Source organism: Centrocercus urophasianus, unplaced genomic scaffold (genome assembly GCF_019232065.1).
Source record: "Centrocercus urophasianus isolate 14NV4802_14NV808 unplaced genomic scaffold, USGS_Curo_1.0 seq_17, whole genome shotgun sequence".
Lineage (NCBI taxonomy): Eukaryota > Metazoa > Chordata > Aves > Galliformes > Phasianidae > Centrocercus > Centrocercus urophasianus.
In genome coordinates this window covers 24,856,568-24,872,090 of record NW_024884722.1, presented here as the reverse complement: position 1 = coordinate 24,872,090, position 15,523 = coordinate 24,856,568, and the positions used below count along the sequence as shown (strand labels likewise).

The 15,523-nt window shown below is 38.6% G+C and overlaps 1 protein-coding gene across 6 annotated transcripts in view; it reads right to left on the bottom strand.

Annotated features, from left to right (window-relative positions):
• Nucleotides 1–4,729: 4,729 nt before the first annotated feature.
• HERC4 (HECT and RLD domain containing E3 ubiquitin protein ligase 4) overlaps nucleotides 4,730–15,523 on the bottom strand; it is a 31,327-nt gene continuing 20,533 nt past the window's right edge. For 5 of the 6 annotated variants that reach the window (XM_042818489.1, XM_042818491.1, XM_042818490.1 and 2 more), the window contains 10 exons: nucleotides 13,837–13,860; nucleotides 13,255–13,353; nucleotides 12,374–12,541; nucleotides 12,107–12,250; nucleotides 11,161–11,327; nucleotides 10,324–10,390; nucleotides 10,001–10,083; nucleotides 7,670–7,853; nucleotides 6,968–7,070; nucleotides 4,730–6,151 (listed from right to left, as the gene is read on the bottom strand). In XM_042818489.1, coding sequence (XP_042674423.1) covers nucleotides 5,943–6,151; nucleotides 6,968–7,070; nucleotides 7,670–7,853; nucleotides 10,001–10,083; nucleotides 10,324–10,390; nucleotides 11,161–11,327; nucleotides 12,107–12,250; nucleotides 12,374–12,541; nucleotides 13,255–13,353; nucleotides 13,837–13,860 — 1,248 coding nt within the window. In that variant the 3' untranslated portion in view covers nucleotides 4,730–5,942. The remainder of the gene's footprint in view (nucleotides 6,152–6,967; nucleotides 7,071–7,669; nucleotides 7,854–10,000; nucleotides 10,084–10,323; nucleotides 10,391–11,160; nucleotides 11,328–12,106; nucleotides 12,251–12,373; nucleotides 12,542–13,254; nucleotides 13,354–13,836; nucleotides 13,861–15,523) is intronic. The other variant, XM_042818494.1, reaches the window with a different exon arrangement.

Genomic DNA, 15,523 nt, shown 5'->3' with positions numbered 1-15,523 from the left:
TTTTTGGTTTCTGTTAATTTCTAGTTAGCTCCTAAGAACTTAACAAAAGATGCCCTATGAAGTTTTAAGTGAGATCCTGGGTACTATACGATAAATTGCCTTTTCTGTCTACCCCCTATGGGAGCGAAGCCCCAGCAAAGCTACACTGGTACAGCAACATCTGGAACAACAATGTAGTTTTGTCCTTCAGAAAACTACTTCTCTTCTTTTAAACACTATGCTGCATTTAGATGTATTCACTGAGCAGTCCTGGTTGTTGCTACATAGTAAGGAGTTCTGAACTAGCTACAATGACGTGAGAGTCAAAATAGTACCTTTAAAATAGCCACCCTGCGATTAGCATTTTTGAGATGACACTTGGGCTGCTAGGACTTCCTAGGAAAAGTACTGTATGATGGCACACACAGAGCTTACTGTCAGGATGCAAGGCACAAGGAGCAGCAAGTGAACACACAGGAAGGCAGATAAAATGAAGCAAACCATCACACATACTGTAACTGTGCAACTTACTGCCACACGACACTGTGGGAGCTCAGTGCCCTGCAAGAGGAATGGAGTAATTCGGGTGGGACAGGGGGGGTTCCCAAACAGAGGTCATCCTTTGGGCTCTCCCTAAAGCACCTGGACCACTTCACATGGAGACAGCTTTCAGCCCAGGGTAACCCAGTAGCAGCTCCCCAGTATATCCCACTGTATGACACCGACCCGTACTGACAGAACCAACACCGCAGGGCACACCTAAGCAAGGCTTTCTCGGCCTCGGCGCTGGTGGGTGCACGTACACAACCACGCATCTTTCAAGGACTGAATTTCTTAGCAGACACAAACCGCCACTCTGTGACAAGCACCATCAGTTCCTTCACTCCTCAACCCTGCAGCCTCAGCACAGCCCCAGCGCCGCACAGCACGGAGTAGCAACAAACTGCCCTTAAGCCACAGATATTCCTGAAAGCCGCAACTAAAGTGCTCCGAAACGACACACAGCCATCTCTCACTGCTGTTTTATCCCGTCTCTACTACTCCTAACACCTGGAGGCTACTGCGGCAGAAGGAAAGCGGCTCTGCCACACTTCATGGGCGGCTGAGGAAGAGCCCCCGAGTCACCCACAACAGCGCTCCGCTCCCCACTTACCGCATCCGCAGCGGCCCCGGGACCCGGCGGGACGGACCGCCCAGCGCCGCGAGCGGAGAAGCGGCCCCAAGAGCCGCCCCCAACACGCCCAGCTATGCTGCGTTTAAATACAGGCTCCTGAAAGGGAGGCATCCAGGGCAGCCCAGGGACACGAGGCTGCCTAACGGGAGGCTTCTAGCCAGCAAAGTGCTCGAAGGCTCCCGCGAGTAGCGGCAGTCCCTTCCCGCTCCTCCCTCGGGCCGCACCCCTCGCCCTCTCCCTGTACCTACCGCCAGCTGAAGCCCCGCACCTCGCTGCGCGCTGCAACATCCGTACCTGCCGGCGGCACCCCAGGCTCGCTGAGCCGCAGCGTGCAGCTCCCAGAGCACTCGAGCACTGGTTAGGAAGCACACATAGGTAGCCTCTGTGCGAATATTAAGGCACAAACAAATGAGTTTCAGCCCTACCGTCTGGCTACTTGTTTCTGTAGCAGGCTGGGGTTTAATACAGCCCACCACTTCTGCTCTAACAACAAGGCTGGGCTATCTGCTCAAGGGGGAAGGAAACTCACTTCCAGCCTTTGGAGTCAAATCCTTCTGGCTCACACTGCATTTTCTCCTCACTGGAAGTCCCACATACCCACGCACACTGTGAGTACCCGCAGAGAGCAGCTCTGCCCACAGGCTGGCCCCACCACAAGTCTTGCAGAGAATAACAGTACTCGAATACTGCACACACCCAACTACACCAAACGTTATCAGCCCTATGGTTCACATCCCTAACAAGGTACAGAGCCTTCATTTTCTTTCTTAATACTCCTGAAACTGGTGAAAAAAAATAACAAAAAAAAAATTAAAAAGCTTTTAACCCCAGCTTACATTCCTGACATCAACAACACACTATTCTGCAGAAGACCCATACAGTATCTCAAAGCCAAAAGACAGGCCATATACAGCAATTATGGCTGCTGTGTTACTTTATCAATCCATAAGAGTGCATGTAGTTCAGCAAAACACAGGTGGATTTCTTGGAGGCTCCAGTGTATAGAACACTGTTACCCAGTCAATCTGGTTTCAGACCAGTAGAGGTCTAGGGAAGGTTCTTAAAGCTTATTTCTTCAAACCTGACTAACACTACACTGAACAGCACATTGAAAGACAAGATAGCAGCCTCATGATTAGTTCACCCCACTCCAGACTGAGCCACCAACTGAGAAACACCCACTGGTAAGCAGTAGAGACCATCTCTTGTTAGGAGACACAAATATTTTGTTCTTCCACCAACAAACGAGCAATGACAGCTCTGCAGTACATAGTGGTTGCACAAGGAGAAAGCCAGAGCCATCCATGTGGTGCCCACCATATACTACTTCAGCATGGTAAAAACTGTGTTATTACAGGAAAGCTTTCACTCTGTATTCATCCTAACTGCAGAAGAAGATACGCCTTTAAATAATGAGTTTTGTTTTACAGCTGTTTGTATCTGATGGTACCACACTGCATTCACTCCTGGATAAACAAAGTTTACTGCAATGCAGAGCAGTGCAATGAACTGGAATCCTTCATAGGAGCATAAAAAACCCTTTAGTGGAATTCTGCACCTTGGTGTTCTACATTAGTAACAATGTTAGCAATAGCAACTACTACGAAGTGCTTAACTGGAGCTCAGTTTTAATAGTTGCACTGTCTCAAAGCAACAGCCCTTTGATTTTCCCCTGGAAAAAACAATGCACAAGTTTCTGCGATACAGGCAAATAAAAGTCCATGTAGTTCTGCCACACAGCTGCAATCTGCAGTTCTGTGCCTGTGACAGGTGCAGTAAATCCACTGCTATGACAAAAACAAACCTTCTTTCAGTAAACATAATGGAGATGGATACAGCAAACCATTCTCCAACTAATTACGAATGCTCATCAGAATACTAATCCTGTTATCAAAACTGCTTTAGAGATTTTTAATTATTGTAAAACATTCCCACTGGAGCCCAAAACACTACTTTCCCCCAGTTGTTCACACAATCCTTCTGAAAGCCTACAGGTTTTCCCTGATTAATGAGAAATGTGAGAAGGAGGAAAGCGTCTTTCTTCCATAACACTGTGGCAATTTTACCTAAGCAGGAAGTTGATTTTTTTTTTCTTCCTCACATGAGGCACGGCATTCAATACTGTATGGAAAATGCCACTTGATCCAAGAAGGAGAGAAAACACTTCAGCCACCTCCTTTTGTTAACCAGAGGAAACAAGTAAGCATTAAGCTTTGGCTTAAGTCCTCCACACAGCTGTTATGACCATTAGCAGACCTAAGGACAAGGTAAGGACCAACACCTATGTGACAGAAGTAACATAATGACTAGTCACTGTTCTAGTACTGCATAAAAGTCTTTTACCTTGAGTAATGTTTGGTAACAGAGCACCTGTTTCACTGCACTGAATGAGCTAACACCTGCACCATAGTCAGGAGTGTTTAGCAGCTATTATCCTGTTCTGTAGGATCCAACTCCATTTCTTGCAGAGGTGGACACAATCAAGGCTGAAAGTGCAAAAATGTTTCAGGTTAGTGCAGTCTCAAGGAACATGATTCTCATCCTGCTCTGTCAGTGGGCTTCCTTCCATGTGAAATTTAGACAATCATTCAATCCCACGAGGCTTATCAATTCTACTGAAGTTCTAAGAGAGCACATCTGCCTTTCTGATACTGCAGAAATATGTACTACTTGTCATAGTGATTTTAGTAAACGTTAACTACAATGCCAAGATGCAGGACATCTAAAATTTCCTAGCACATCCTCAGTTGAGCAAGTGGTCAATAATGTTAATAAATGAACGCTCAATAATTGGATTGAATTCTGTCTCCAACTATCTCATCTACAGAATAAGGCTGTTGCTTATCTCTCAGATTACTAAAATAAAGAATTCAAATACGGCAGAATGACCTTTAGGGAACTAAAAAGCAAATAGTGCTGGATTTACATGATATGCATTAGAATCAGATCTGCACAACTGAACAGAAAAATAATGCACATGTCAACTGGGTACACTGAGTGAAGGAAGGGTCCCATGGACATCAGGGATATAAACAGCATTTACTCATGTAATGATAAATAGGGGAAAATGAGACAGCTTGATGTTTGTCAAACTTCCTAATTTCCAAGTACTTGCCTTCACAAGTTTGGTGCTCTATAATCTCAGAAGTTTTAATATTACCTGGTAAAATGAAGGCATAATGTACTTTTTTTTTTTCCTCCTTTCTCCCACGCAAAATAAGCTTAAGCTGCTGCAGCATTGGTCAGATTCTCATATCTCACAACAGGGAGAACTTGCCAGCCAAGTAACACATGTTGGAAAAGATGAGATATAAAGGCTGCACGTAAAGAAATTATTAGAGATTACATTGCATGAGAATGCTTTAAGAACAGTTATGGAAAGAATGCTCTTACCTGCACTGACTGCTTTGTATATCTACACCTAATGACAAGTTCAACTATTCATTCTAATGAATCAATTTCTCTACTTTTAAAGTGAGAACCTGGCACTCTTGATTTACTGCACAGATGTTACCTTTTCATTGAATGCATCATTGATGCATGATGCAAGCATCCATACACATCAGTCAACAAAGGTTTTCATTCAAGACTTTTATTATAGCTTGAATTTTTTTTTGTCACTGCATTTAAAAATCTAAAAAAAATAAATATTTGTTTCACAGCTGCAAGTCACATCATATGCATTAACACCACAAAATCTGGAATTTAACCAGAGAAGGAAAGTCAACTCCAAAAGTGTCCAGCTAAGCACAGTTGTCTCATGGTATTTATACTAAAAATAAAATCTTAAGAAAAGGGGAAAAGGGTGTTAAAGAGTTATTTCAAATGCATTTATCTGGAAAAAAGTGAAAATTGTATTAGAAACCATAAACTACACTTTCAGCATTTAAAAATAAATGTTTAACCTCTTGACAGCAACAACTGTCGGGAGCATCTTTTTCTTTTAAGCTGCATTCTTGACACATGGCTGCAGAGGTTCCCAGTGATAAATTAACCTCCTTTATAATTGCGTCCACTTACAGAATCAGTCCTTAAAAATAAAGCAATGTTTTAAGTCAACTCGTCCATCCATGTATTAAAAATGCCATTCTATGCAGGTTTTTGATGCGTTTTCATTGTTGGCTTTTTTTTTTTTTTAATCAGCATTAAAGTGACTGCTTCATGGAACTTGTTGGATTGTACACTGTGAAGATGAATGTCTTTCAAACAATAATTTTCATTATTAAGGTTCTTAAAACAAACCAGAAAAATATATCTTCAGAAATCAGAGTAGTCACTCTTTTTGTTAAAAGCCATAAAATAAGCTCATATTTAATTACAAGCAATAGAAACCATACTGCTATTGGAACATAATTATTTTATCACAAAAATTTATTATTTACAAAATGAAAAGTAACCAAGTGAATTTATCAGGGACTTAAATATTCTTACTAACTGATTTGAAAAACTTAAGCAAGTCTCTCATGCACTCACACGCCAAATTGTCTGCATAAGATGAAGTGTTAATTCATGTTAGTGAAACTTGACTCCCACTCACAATACTCTCATTTTATTGCAAGATGAGAAAATCAACATGGTTTTGTACAAGAGTTATTAAGACAGTTCCTCATTTTTGTCCCCCCCTTTTTTTTTTTTGGCTCCAGTGAATAACCATACCACTTAACATTTTGCAAATAATCAATTATATTATCATCTCCATCATTTAATCCACTGAATTTACCACCACAAAAAAGACACAAGAAGTTAGTTTAATGATCCCACTTTACACAGATCTCTCTCATTTCTGAAGTTATACTAAACTGAAACCTTCATAGTGATCTATAGCCTGGATCAGCTTAGATTTTAGCGTTTCTTTATCTGTGTATTTTGGAAGATCAAGAAGATTAAAGCAAGTGTGAGCTACCGGAAGATAACCTTCTCCACCTCCTGTTGGCTGGATGACTAGTTTAAGACACTTCATTCCAAGGATTGGAATACGATCACTGCCTGTCAGAAACACTGCCAAGAAAAACAAAAACAAAAACAAAGTCCTGAAAGTGGTTTAAGATAAAACACTCTGTATTCCACATAGGCTGTTCTAGTCCTTATTTACATTTCTCAATTATTCCAGCTGTACTTAGCTTTTCATGCTGAAATCGTTCAGATAAACTTGAAAACAAGAGATGTCTTAGCCTGATCTCCTTCCTGCAAAGTGAAGCCTCCACCATAACCTAACATGTTGTACACAAAGGAAAACTTCATTTTCACATACGAAACCAGTGCCCTTGATAGTCAAGATCAGAATTGGTAACTTAAAATTCATTAGCTGTACCTTTAGTGTACTTCTGAGCACCCTGGATTAGTTCGTTCAGTATGAAAGTGATTCTCAACATCAGCTCATTCACAAGAAGTTTCCCTTGTCTTAACCTGTGTACTTTCCCTCACATCAGTATCTTTAGGTACTGACAATCAGTTATAACTTCGCTATTCCACCTATTTACAATGAAAAAAACTAGAGAATGTGAACCTGGTGTCAAATCACAGGGAAAAAATTGTGATCAGCAGACAGATGCCATCAGTAGCTCACACTGTTGGGCAATTATTTTATTTTAAATGCTGCTTTGGCCTATGTCATCTTATAAACCTCCATTACCCAAAACTTTTCAGGACAGCTCCAGAAAAGTCATAGACAAGCTTATAACCAATTGCTTCTACTCTGATTATTTTTCCCCTCCATATGGAGTTAATCACACTGTTACTGTTCTTATTGCCAGAACCTGAAATCAGTGATCCTGTTCAGTTAGAAGGTTTTGCAAAGTACTGTTGAATACTTACACAAAAACTGTTTTTTCTTCTCCAAAGGCAACTGATGAAAAACCTCCCAGAATATTTTAATTGTAGGATGGTCTGCCCAGTATTCTCCTTTGTATTCCGTATTCTAAAATGAGCAAGAAATTAAGTTATTTCTCAGTACGATAATGCCACAATAAAGCATAAAGAATTGTGACAAGGGATACTTCACTGAAAGTGACACACTGCCATTTCCTTGGATCAAATTTCTGCAGCTCTTCAGACTTCAAATATATGGACAAACGGATCTATCTCAAAGCAGTTTCAATACCAGAGAAGTTGTAACAATAGCTCTCAGTGAGTTTCAGTAAGCAGGAGTATCTACTTATATCAGCAGTATGCATTTTGTTCACTTTTCCCTTTCTAACTTAAATTTACGACTGCCTTTAGGTTCTGTGCAATTTTTCTTCCTCTTTGATCCCCCCCAACTCTGATTTCCTTCTGAAATTAGATGAGAAAACTTTAAAAAGGAAAATGAACAGTATCTTAATGCCTTTGTTCACTGACAACTTAAAATGAGAAGATTCTCAGTTATGCAGTCTATCCAGTAAAGGCTGGCCCTGACATACCACATGCTAACAGAGAAAACAGAGCTTAAAATGATACTTTGAGATTACTCTTGCACCTTGAAATTTAAAAAAATATATATGAAACAAAGAGCCAACTATGTTGTTTGTTTGTTTTTACCTTCTCCAGTTCTTTCCAATCATAATTTGTGTTCCCAATTACCATTGATTGCAACTCGCTGGGCTGGAAGAGCTGAAGAACTTTACCTCCACATACTTTGTGGAAGCCTTCATGGAATGCACTGAATAAGGAAGCTACTGATTTATTGAAGATGTAATCCACATATGCATCTACAAAATCTTGCCTGCACAAAGAAAAAATAATTACGTTGAGAGGAGAGGAAAACAAAAGTATGTGTCACTCTTCTATTTTCATAGAATAGCCATTTCAGTACAGAAAACTTCATGGGAAGATGAGCAAAAAGGATCTTAGGCTACTATGTTCTGTGCTCCACATTAGAGCCACAGAGAAGATGACCTGAATGAAAACAGCACATAAATGTACATTTTTGTCCAACATGGAGCCTGTAATGTACAAGACAAAACCAAGAATGTTTTCATTACTGATTTCAGACATCACTGCATGCCTCACAGTGAACTGGACTGAATGGCAACACACTCAAAGGCTTGGAGTTGTACATAGTGTTCTGAAGCCAACTTAGTGCCAAAATTTGTGTATTTTGGCTTTGCTCTGTTTTTATTATAAAGCGTTACCATATGTGCACTGAAGATGAAAATAAATTTCAAGCAGACATTTGAGTCCTACACACACACACAAAAAAAAAAAAAAAAAAAAAAAAAAAAAATCAGGAAAAAGAAGTTAGGATGCTGAGAAATACACTGTCTTATCCATGCTTCAGTACAAGGAGTTCTCTCCTCTTACTGCAAACACCATCTTCAACAGAAGCTAGTAGTTAAAATCTCCTGATACAATATTGATTATAATTTCATTTATTTATTAAAGGATCCTAGTTAATGCTGTTAGCTCCTGCATTGGCACAGCGACTCCACTTATTTGAATAACATCACTAATCCTTTAAAGAAAGATCGAAGCATTTTGAAGATACACCATTAAGTTGTAGAACATATCTTCCCTAATTTAGGCACACTGTGGAATATTAACAGTGGACAGAAAACTGACAGTAGTAAACTGATTAACATAATTATACTCTGCAATAGCATTTTTCAAACTGAATTTAAAAAGTCATAGAATATTTGGGCCCTGAGAAAAAAGATTTCTTCAGACAACCATAGCATTACATTCCATGGACACCTTTTCTCATATTTCAACTCTAATCTCACTGTCACTTTGTGACAGAAAAAAAACACGTCTGCAGAACTTAGAAAATATCATGCTTAAGATGAAGCACCATCAATCCTCAATTATCAGCCAAAGATTAAAGAGAGAAAAGCTGACCAGTGTAAGAAGTGACTGCAAGCATCATAGATGCTTACTGTGCTTGTTTGCTTTTCCCTTCAGTTGAAGCTGCTCAGTCTTGCCACTACGCTTGGAGATCTGAACTAATGTTTTTCTCTCCCAGTAATGAGGAGTCAGGAGGATGAAAGCACTCACTGCACAGAGTTTGTGATACCTTCAATCTTCTCTCATTGCTTTTTCCATCTACAAGGGACTTAGCTACTCAGAAAACACTGTCCAAAACATACCCGAAGGTTCTTTTTCTCCCTTCCTATGACATACAGCCTAGGTATGTTTTGTTCTCACACAGTATGCCCTTTCCATTTGATTCTCCCTTCACTCAAGGAGAAGTGAAAGCTCATAGAAGACACAAAGATTAAAACACTGATGAAAGCACATGAAGAGAATGACCAACAAGGGACAGGAAAGTGATAATATTCCGCAGAAATATTAGTACCACAGAATACCAGAAATATTCTATCTATCCTCCAAGAGCAGAGGGGGAACACAGGGTGGGAGAAGCGGCTTTTATAAAACAGAATTAACAGAATCCAGGAAAGAAGGATAAAACCACACCCCACATACTCATTAGACAACGACACTAAAAATAACAGACTAATGTATCTGTTCTACAAAGCGAATACTTCCCTGAAATGGTATTTCACATACCAAGAGTCGTCACGTAACAGCATCTAAGTTGATGTTTTCACTGTGACTCAGTAACTTTCTGCAGAACCATTTCTGGCCTTCTGAAGTGAAGACAGTGTATTCATATGGGCACTAAAGAATTTCAAAATACTTCTGAGGCCAAAGTGAAAAAGATATTGCTTACTGAGCCACCTTAGATGTCAAGCCCCTAACTACAACAGTTATTTACTGTTGTTTATAATACACATTAAAACAGCTTGGAAAAACAGCAGTAGCTTTGCCTCCCATCACTAGCATAGCAACTTGGCAAAGGATCTCTATAGCAGCCCAGTTATGCTCCCAAAACAGACAGCAACATCGAACTACACTGTGATCCATAACACTCACCTATTTTGTTTGACTACAGGAATGTCAGCACCATTAGGAACAAGTTCTTTAATTTCTGTTGTACCAAAATTTTCCACAGTGATCTATTTAAAACAAAAACAGTATTAATTTTATTTTCTGTGTAGAGGACTTCTTCCCACCCCTTCGCTAACAGTATAGTGAATGGCAGACAGATCTTAGAATGTTAAGCACAGAATGCTACAATTCATGACCATCAGCAGCCAATGCTTCTGCTCAAACAATCCATCAGATGAAGCTGTAATACACAGTACAAGCTTTACCAGTAGAACAAATCAAAGCTTCCAATATAATGAGAAACTTACAGTAAAATTAAGACAAAATGCCTCTTCTATGTCATCCTCTGGATAGTCCAGTAATTGCTGCATTCCCCTGAAAAACAAATTACAAGTACTTGTACCAGTGAGAGGAGAACAAAAAAGTTTTACTATTATATGCTGACTTGCAGGGCAGCGCTAGGAAATTCAAGCAAATCACATTGCTTTCAAAAGCATAGCATGCAAAGCTTTAAATAAACAATGGTTTGGTTTTCCTATTACTTGTACTGTTGTCTCTTTTTATTCTCTCAGGAGTTAAGAGAAGACTCATACCCCAATGTCTAGCTTCAGTGCAGGGAAGGAATTCCAAGACAGAGGTGCTAAGTCCTAATTAATCACTGATGGTGTTTCCCATTATTACGTTCAATTCCTCCTAGACCTATGAAAACCTTTTGCATTCACAACACTGAAGCAATCCAACACCAACTCCACCACACCACCTGAAAACCCTACCTGTTCAAGTGCAGTTATTTAGCATGCACTTGCCTCTGAAATAAGTGAAAATGTCTCCTCCTCAGACTAGGCAAAATACACAGAACTAAAATTATGTTCACACTTATTTTATAAAATTAATAGCAGAATCTCAAAACTTTCAACTTCCAAAGATTCTTGTAGGACAATACAGCACAGGAGAGATGAATATGAAAACCAAACACTTAGAGAAGCAGCTGCTTAACAATAGCACACATCTGAAATGGCTTGATAGCTACAAGTTACTCTAAGATGTTTATCCTGTGTGAATAGCATGCACTTTCTTTAAACCTTCAAAGGAAAGTGTTGAACTCAAAACTAATTCCTAATCTCACTCATTTTTTTCTTGCTTACCTGCCAACATCCGGCATCAACTCTTTTAAATCGTCCAGGGATGGCTTCTTATTCAACAGCTTTTTATACAAAGCCAAAGGGAAGTGAAGGTCTACAATAGTAAAATTATATATTGCTAGCCCACAGACAACACCAATCAAATGAAACAAGTCACTGTCTTCAAAGGTCTAAGAACAGAAAACAGACAAAATATTTTAAAACAAGTTATTTTAATCATTTATAGTCCAGAAAAGAGGTATGGATATTAAAAAAAAAACAACTGAAATGCAACATGTTTTGTACTCTAAGTGATGCATGCTGCTGAAGCTACCATCTAAAGATTCCATTTTTGTTGGTGACTTACTATGACAGTACTCAGTCCTTAAATACATTTTAATGTAAATTAACGGGGAAGGAGAGGTGAGGAGCTTACTGTTAACTTCCTTGGACTAAACAGTTAAGGCTTGGAACGCAACTGTGAAAACATTAATATCCAGATATAAGTGACATAAGCGAGTGCTAACTGGAGTTAGTTAGCATGTTCCTCTGAAAGAGGACTAAAAAGTCAACGATTAAAACTTCCTAGCAAGTACAAACAGGTGACTACCAAAAAGCAGGCCCATAAATGTGAATGAACACAGAAAAGGAAGGTTTGACATGCCGCATCAATTTTCTCTACCATTCTGATTCTGCTTTTGGAGTCAGCTGGCACATCTTCCTACCAAAGTCACCTCAACCACAGACAAATGGTGAGGAGTAAAGCAAGGAATCAGGTTGGAAAAAAGAAAAAAAAAAAAAAAAAAAAAAGGAACACTTTGATCTAGCAATGGCAAAAATTACACTTTTTCAAGATTTCTTCCTTCAGCTTCTCCTCTCAAAATAAAACTACCACAAATTCCTATGTCCATACATAATTAACAAAATACTTAAACTGAAAGAAAATTAATGACTGTTGATCGCACCCTACCTTATCAGAGAACCAGATCAGCCTGGACTCTTCATAATACCTGAACATTCCGTATTTGGGATCTAGCAACTCCCTCATTATGAGCAGAAAAAATTCTTTGCGAACACCTCCAACATCAACAGCTTCTTCCCCTACAAAAATAACCTGAAACACATTTCAATGAGCACAGAATTAAAAATGGAACATGAAACAATGTTTGTCCAAAATATATTCTTAATTACTAGCACGTCAGTGAAAGACACTCAGGTCAGTATGTACTGGCAGTACCTTCAATGGCTTCTTGTAGTCTACACTCTTCGTTTTCCTTAGGACTTCCACAGCATCTCCTACAATATTGTCTCTCCTCACCATTAATATCAGGCATGGGTTAACAGATTCAAATACTGGCAGAAAAAGAGAAGACAAATTCTGCCTGTGAGCTTGATCAACAGCCATCTGGGAGGGAGAAAAAAAAAAAAAAAAAAGTACAATGTAACTGTCAGTAGGTAGCATAAGATTCCTATAAACACTAAACTTCCATCACTCTCATCTGAAAGAGTTCAGAAGACATCAGTGTGATTACCTATTATGAGGGCTTTCTTCCTATTTCTTTAACCTCAGACAATATTTTCCCTTGACTTATTAGTCTCATCAACACTAATACACTTAGAAATGACACAGAATACACCTTCTGACATTCCAGGTAAAATACTTTGGACAAGAAAAGGAAGCAAATAGGAAAAAATATATAGCACCTCCCTCCTTCCAGTAAAACAAAAAATGCATTTCATTTAACAGGCAAATGAAGCCTAAGATGTTTAATATAAATCTGGCATGAAAGAGCTTTTAAAAAGTTATTTTAATTTTTGCTCCGTTTTGTTTGTACCTTATTACTATGGGTTAACATGTGAAAGAATACATCCAGTTAATGAAAGGGGAAGAAGTTCAATGGATGTTTATATAATTATTAATTTTATGTCAGTGAGATTCCTACCAGCCTCAGTCATATACATACTTAGAGGAAAACAACAGATCCCTTACTTTCGTGAAGAGGATCGAGTTGGCAGAGTGGGGAACAAATGCAAACAAAGAAGAAAAAAGGGACACCAACCCTCCAAAGCCTCCAACTAAACCCAAAACAAATTACATCTTTAAAAACTGACTCATACCTGCATCTGCATGACTGCATCTGTTTGCAGAAGAGTTGTCTTTGCCTGGGCATCAAAAACAAATGGGTACGTGCAAATGGTAACAGGCATGTCTGTTAACTAGAATGAGAAGAACCATGTCATCATTCTGTTTACTGAAGAAAACCCACAACAGCAGTTAAAAAAGCAATTACATTTATATTCATTTAATACATCTCTTTTACTGAAAAGAGAAATAAACCTTTACTCGTTGTCAACGGAGGACCTGAAGTATCTCAGAAAAAGTTAAGTAGATGTCCAATAGTTCAGTATTTCAGCCAAGAAAAGACCCACCCCCACTTTACACGTTTTAATTCCACTCCTTTTAAGTTCACTCCTTTTGTTACAGCCAGTAGATATCACCAAACAACTCTTTGTTTTCAAACTCTGCTCTGAATTTGCAACAGAAAGAATTACTTACTTCTGCCCCATAAAAACCTTTTCAGTTCACAATCCTAACAAGTTAAAGCTTTACTCCTAATGGAACACATCCTACAATCCTTGGCACTCCTGTTTCTGATTTCCTTACATTCCAAAAAGAAACCAGATTGCAACCCATCTTACCTCAGTTAATCCATGGTTGACATCCTATGACAGCATTTGCACAAAGGCAGCAATAATTAAGATGAAAAAGCAGCATTAGTGTCTGCATTCATTATTCATCTCTGATGTAGAATTATTTAGCTATAGCTTCCCCCCAAAAAGAATGTTTACTGAAAAACTGATAAGCATTGTAAACATTTTAATTAATCTACCAAATACAACTATGCCTTTCAACACCCTGTACGTGTTTTTAAAAGGGAGCATTAGAACCTTTTAAATGATTATTCCCACACATTAATCAATGACATTTGCTTTCACATATATTTTCATTCTGAAGTGATTACAGCATGCCACATTAAATTCAAAACATTTTAAATAAGTAAAAATTTAAAGATAACAAAAAAATTGGTCATTAAATTTCAAGAATTATTTAGAACTACAATACTGCATGTAAGAAAATCAACTGACTTCTGCAATTTGAAACAGGCCAATAGACATTGCTAGCACTGTTAGAGACATTCAGAACTGGTTAGGTAACTCTGCTAAGGAACCAAGTCATGCACCTGGTGGATAAATAAATAAATGTGAAATGTGATTATACGCAAGTCTCTGAAGTGCAGCATGTAGACAGCTACAGCACAGACAAAGTGATGGCCAAAATATCATCTCTGTAAAACGTGCTCCCCTCGTATCCCTAATTCCTAAAGGAAGCACTTTTAGCAGTCCATTTCTCACAGGAAGATTTATGCAATGCTTACTCCTGTCGCTGTATTTATTCCTAAAACACTCTTTCCCTCAACTCCTTTAAGGATGCTATTCAGTAACTTCAACATTGCCCAATTTCTCTTTTGTTGAAAGCACAGCATTTTTTTTTTTCCTCTTAAGTTCTTGAAGAAGTCTTACATTTTTGTCTGTTACTTTTCTTTCCACACTTCACTCAAGGAACTGAGCAAACAGCTTTGTCTCAAGATACAACAATAAAAAAATGACAGTGGCAAAAGAAATTCTGATTCATTACTAGTGGTTCAATAGGTAAGTAGGGCTTCTTATTGTAAAGATACTGCTCAAATCTTGTGATTTGACTGACAAATGCAGCTTTAAACTTGAAAATAAATCCATTTTCCAGCTCTCATTTTCCTGCTTCTCAGAATTCTTTTCTCTGATCATGACAAATACAATTCCAGTTTCTTTAGATCTATTTAGATAGCTGTGAAAGTCACCATCTTTCTAAGTCTCTGTACCCTTCACCACCATACTCTCCTCTTATTCCAAATATACAATCTGCCTCTACTTCCAAGACCTTGCAATATTTACCTACACCTTCTGTATCTCATTTAATATATTACCTCTGTCAGAAACCAACACTAGCCTACATCAAGCACGAGTTATTTTTCTGAAAAGCCTGGCTGACACAAAGTTCTGCGATGGCTACAATATCAACTTATTTCCTTACACTCCACAATTTTCCTGCTGTTGCTATTTTACTTTGCAGTTTTATATTCTTTAGTAGACAAGCTATCACTTGCTTTGTATTCATCCAATACAAAGCAAAAGTAGGCCCCCCCTTTCCAGGACCTTCTACATACCACAGCAGAAGAAATACATTCATGTAGATGGAACAAGTTGATTAACATTCTCCATTCTTTCAAAACTGAAGTCAAAGAACTGTTTGACAAAATCTTATCCAAGTGATTGTTTCTGCCCATTT